This window comes from Nicrophorus vespilloides, unplaced genomic scaffold, assembly GCF_001412225.1.
Source record: "Nicrophorus vespilloides isolate i.1.1-1 unplaced genomic scaffold, Nicve_v1.0, whole genome shotgun sequence".
NCBI classification, from domain to species: Eukaryota; Metazoa; Arthropoda; class Insecta; order Coleoptera; family Silphidae; genus Nicrophorus; species Nicrophorus vespilloides.
The window spans coordinates 619,962-625,850 of record NW_017100086.1 but is presented as its reverse complement, the minus strand read 5'-3'; the positions used below and the strand labels follow the sequence as shown (position 1 = coordinate 625,850).

The 5,889-nt window shown below is 29.9% G+C and overlaps 1 protein-coding gene across 1 annotated transcript; it reads left to right on the top strand.

Annotated features, from left to right (window-relative positions):
- Positions 1 to 394: 394 nt before the first annotated feature.
- LOC108567204 (pheromone-binding protein-related protein 6-like) lies at positions 395 to 914 on the top strand. Its single transcript, XM_017927535.1, has 2 exons — positions 395 to 463; positions 531 to 914. Exons 1-2 carry the CDS (start codon positions 404 to 406, stop codon positions 867 to 869), a joined length of 399 nt encoding a protein of 132 aa, XP_017783024.1. The 5' UTR covers positions 395 to 403; the 3' UTR covers positions 870 to 914.
- The last annotated feature ends 4,975 nt before the right edge of the window (positions 915 to 5,889 follow it).

Here is a 5,889-nt window from a genome sequence, read left to right as displayed (position 1 = left end):
ATTTATGTATGTTTTCATGTTTAAGTTTGTTTTTAAATTGAATATTTTTAAATTTCAAAGGTCAATAAACTTTTGTAAATATATACACTAAAATGTTTTAATTTTTATAGGAAATAATGTTTTTATTACTTTATTTAGTATTTGACTGTTTTTTCATATGGCAATTAACTAAAAAAAAGCGGCTGTTATTCGACATTAAGTAACTCTATAAGAAGAAAAGTCCTTGCTATAATCGTATGTTAATTTTTAAAATTAATTCGCACATTTATCTCTTTCACTCTTTCGCACTTAATGGTTACCAAATTTAATAAAAAAAAAACGAAGAAAACAAAATTGCCAGTGATCGTATATAAGAGTTAAACATCCATTCAACCAGCATCACAATATTCCGAAGAGAGACAAAATGAAGACCATCCTCGCTACCTTGCTCGTCGCCGCAGCCGTCTGTGCAGCTCAGAAATTCGTAAGCATTACATAAGAGAAGTTTTTGAAAGTTTTATTATATATTTTTTTTCTCTTATTATTTGTAGCAATTATCTCCTGAAACTGCCAAACTGCTCGCAATTGCCCAGAAGGATTGCGCTGTCAGCGAAGGCATCGATGAGAAATATTTGGGAAGGGTGAACAGCGCCGAAAATTTCCCGACCTACGAAGAAATCAAATGTCTCAGCCAGTGCGTCTTCAAGAAGTTCAACGTAATGGACGATGCCGGAGAGTTCCATGACGAGGTCATCCACGGCTACGTATCCGATCCCGAGAAGTTGACCAAAATTTTGGCCGTCGTCAACAAGTGCAAAACCAAAGCTGACACCGCCTGCCAGAGGGCCTACGATGTCCACAGTTGCTTCTTCAAAACTATCAACCAATGAATAACATAATTTATACATTATAAATAAAATATATATGCTTTTTTTAATATTTTCAATTTTTATTAATCAGATACAATACCAAATGTCAATACTGATAATCTCACAGCTGGATTTAAATTTGGCGCCATTATTTTGGCAGGTCTAAAAAATGAATGCGTGTGATGTACGAAATAGGTAAAGTTTCGCAGTTTTCAAACTTTGTGGAATTTTCTGTCCCAATACTGATCAAAAAGGAGTTTTGAATTCGAAGATTTGTTCGAATTCTGGACAGTAAGTCACCCATTAGTTCTTGTAGTTGGTATTCATTCGATAATAATTTGATGTGATTTCATCTATTAAGCCGTAATTAATATTCAAAGATGAAAAATGAAAAATTAACACGAAAAAGAGGTGTTTTCACATTTCAGTGATTCTCTAGGAAACTATAATACATAGATTGGATCCACAAGATGCATATGAAAGTTGGATATTTGGGGAATGTAACGTGTATTCGCACATTGCTGTGGTTTCGTCTATTTGGCTGTAATTCGCGTTCAAAGTAGAAAAAATATTATTTTTACTTACCAATTATTGGAGAGAAATATATCAATGGTGCATTCATTTCATATATTCATTTCCTATGTTGATGGAATTAAAATTATGCTAATATAATAATTTAATTCAATTTGTTCTGAATTTGATTAAACAATGCATCAAAATTCAAATTATTGTATAACATTAACGAACTTATAATAACTTTATTTCCATTTTTATTTACGCGTTTTATATTCGCCTTAAAAAAAAACCACGTGGAACCGAAAATCGCGTAAATTTAGGGACGCCTGTACATATAATAAATGTAAAACAAAAAAAATTGTAAACAAAACTGGTTTTACAACTTTTTTTTAAAATTTATATAAGAAAATTTACATACTTGTCTCTCTTAATTTCTCAGGTGAATGTCACCCAATATAAACACATACTTTTATTGGATTATGTAAGTTTCTTTATTTATTCTCTGAATTCATATTTGTTCACGATCCATTACATAGAAAAAAGTAATTCAAATTAATTTGTATTTTTTATATTCCTTTGCAACTATGTATGTATACTAATAAACTTAGAAGCAAACTTGTAGGTATCCATGTATAAAAATAGAAGTAATGGATAATATAATATGTGTTGTGCATGTTGATGTTTGTGAGTAAATTGCAAAGATGTAGCGGACAGTTGTAGGAGAGAATAAGGAGATATAAAGATGAAAAACGCACGTGGAAATGTTGGAATAACACGGGTCAAATGAAAAGTACATCCATTACCATTAACCCACTTCTTTCTTGTGCCGTAATATAATGTTTCTGTAGATTATATATGTTTTTTTTTATAGATTTCCAAGCTTCATATTTATTTGGTTCTATACCTTGTATTACTGACGTCAACAAAGATAATGAGAGTAGTAATTGAAAACTATTGATTTTATTCAATTATCCTTCTTTGTCGTAAACAACAAATACATAGTTTCAAAGTTGAAAAGACAAAACGAATAGTGTAGATTATTACAATAAAATGAATTATTACCTTTAAGTAAATAAAAAAATGTTCAATTTATTACAAATAAAAATTGTATTTAAACCTATTTTATTGTATGACTCAGTTTATTTGTTGTACTCACGGTACATTTTAGTTATAAATAATGAACAAAATACGGCAATGGTAATTTATCGGGTAATAAAACGTTTTTAACAGTTGCTATAAACGCGATATATAGAAAAGCGTCGAAGTGGAGGACCTCTGCACAATTTAATTTAGCACCGATAAAACACACTAATTTCAAATTGTGAATCGGCGTAAACTCCGGTATTCTAATTTATTGCAAATGTTATTTAAACATTTAAACTTTAACAAATTGATTATAATATTGCAGCACGTTACAATCAGTCATTTGTATTCTTTTGTTGTTATTCTAGTAATTATTATTATTCAAAGTTATGTAATTATATCAATTATTACGCAGAAATTTTGTGTTTGAATATATGCAAATTCATGGATTAAAAATTTATCGCTTCATGGATCAAAAGTGACAGTTAACGCATTTGTCAAATGTGTAACTTGAATTTGACGTACTGAACTAATTAACATTTTGGCGGAAACTGCGAGGGTGTTCCAGAAATTGGTTTTAAATGCTGTAATTTTACCCGTTGAAGTGTGACACGACGTCGGACGTGGGATGAATGTGGAATTAGGGAGGACTGCAATGCAGGGCGGTCGCACATGGTCGTGAAATTGTCGTTCTTTCTTGTCGATGCTGCTGAGACCGGCAGAATTGGCCGCCCCCTGCGATCTTGAAGGAATAAAGGGAAGGACGGGAAGGGTATATAGAAGGTAACATTTTTTTTTTGCGGATAAGGTCTCGTACCGTAGTAATGGGACAGTCGTTCCATTCCACGAATAAAAATGATGGTTATACCGCTCAGTTTTAAAAAATCATAGGATTAAACCGAATATTTGAGACTGGTATTATTACATTTAGAATTCTTTGATTTATGTTATGAAATTTTTTGTATACGCATAAGTAAACAAAGTCGTTTGTATCATTCCAAAGATATTATTTTTCGATAAATATGAAACACAATAAAATAGGGAATTTATATAAGTTAAAATATATGTAGATATTAAATCATATAAAAGAGGGTTGAATCTTATACAATGAAACGTTTTGATATATTTTATATCTGGATAAAAATGTATAAAAAAGTCAAAAAAACAATAGTGTTTAATCCTCCACTTTCATCACTTAGCTTTGAACAGTTTCCACCCTTATTAATCAATTAACACTAAACGTATTGACGTTTCATGTTTCAGCTGTCACCTTGTCTCAAGACAAAGAACTGAAATACACTGGATAAATACATCTAGATAAAAATGTATAATAAAAGTTAAAAAGTTAATAGTTTAATCCTACACTTTCTTCACTTAGCTTTAAACAGTTTCCACACTTAGTAATCAATTAACACTAAACGTATTTACGTTTCATGTTTCAGCTGTCACCTTGTCTCAAAACAAAGAACTGAAATACACTAAGCAATTGGGTTTTCAGTACAACTACAAACAAAGATGTTGGGTCGCAAAATGACAGCTGTCACCTTGTGTCAAAACAAAGAACTGGTGAAATGCTCTTAGCAATTGGTTTTCAAAATGACAGCTGCCAGCTTGTGTCAGAGCGATGAAAACTGTTAGCGATTGGGTCGCAGTACAACTACAAACTAATATGTTGGGTCGTGCGGCAAAAACGTTGATAAACGTTGTTCTAACCAACTAAATTTATGAGAAATTGGCTTTGCAGCTAAACTTATATTATTACATAAATGTCGCATTAATTAATATTTTTCTTAATTGATGTCACATATGAATACAGTTTTTCCGCTTGTTGTACATATTGAATGGATATGAAATAATTATAAGAGGTCGTAATATAATCAATAATTTATCAAATGACTCCATTTTCAGATGATATGTGGGTCACATGTTTATAATTTGGATGTATAAATGTTGCTTAATTAGGTCAAAATTACGTGACCCAAATGCACGAGGACGAATGAATAAATAAATGAATGTACAATTCTTACAGGTATACATTATTAAATTTCAAAGAAATATTTTTTCAAAGTGATATTAACTTTATTATTTCTTCTATTATTACATATAATATAATATGCATTTAGGATATTTTTACTTGATGGTGAAAATTAACAATTAAACATTAATAATAACTTCTTATTTATTTATATATAAAGCTATACTAAAATAATCAGTAATACATATTCAGTAAAGTTAAAAAAGAAAGCTAAATATTTTAAGTTAGACATAAAAATAACTTTTTGACAAAACTAATTTATTGACAAATTGGGCTCTCAGCGACTCGAAAAAAAGTGTAAAGTAAAATATTTGAAATCAGTATCAATCAATGAATTGAAGGTTGATAACACATTGTGTTTTCTTGTTTAGATTAATTGGTTATATACGTGAAGTATTAAAGATTTAAATGTTTCGTAAAAAATAAATCCAAGTTTACGTAATATAAGGTCGTACGCTTCAAGGGGAACAAAATTAATAAATTAAAAAGGCTCACGTGCAGCCTATCTGCAAATCTCATATTTATAAGGTATATACGGAAATAAGTCTGTATACACATAGCAGGAAAACGTTCCCTTAATATAATCATCCGGCTGCAAAAAAAAAACACGTTTTTCACAGAAGAACATCAACATTTTTAAGGTCATTTGTTTAATCTTGTATCCAGAATGGCTTTAAGCAATCACTGTTTTCATACACAATAGTTAAAAAGTTAACTTCGATCAAATTATTTATGTAATTGTATAATTCTATTATATTTTATGTTGGAATTTTATAAATGTATGAAACATATTGTTAAATAACAATTGTTATAAACGAAATCTGCATAAATGTCACAGTAAAACAAGTTATAAGACCAGCAAAATGAATTATTTTGGAAAGCAGCAAAGTTATATTTTCATGGTGATCCAATTAATTAAGAAATAATTAGAGTACAGAAAAACAATAATTCAAGTTATACTGCAAAGACTATAGGCAACTTACATAACTTAACACATTGTTGTTTTTACATTAACATTTGCATATGAAAAAAAAAACTCATTTGATCTACGACATTGTTAAAATTTGCTAATTATTTCAGTATTGGAATCAATGCTTTTGAAATTATTTCTAAACTAAATCAAGATATGTTTCCTATATAGACAAAAAAATCTTTAGTTAAATAATACTATTTTATATATCAGTATGAATACAAATTTAATTAATAGATGACAAACATAATTGTATTCAAAACAATGAATATTGTAACGTGTAGTAAAGTGTGTGTAATCATAATTTGGACGTGGAAAAATTGCGGTGGAGCATTAATTTGTTATATTGAAAAGCGCAATCGAACACACCTTCAATGAAGCAGCAGAGTTGGTGCGCAGGAGCGAGCGTCGCGACGCTGGGATGGGATAACGGCGCT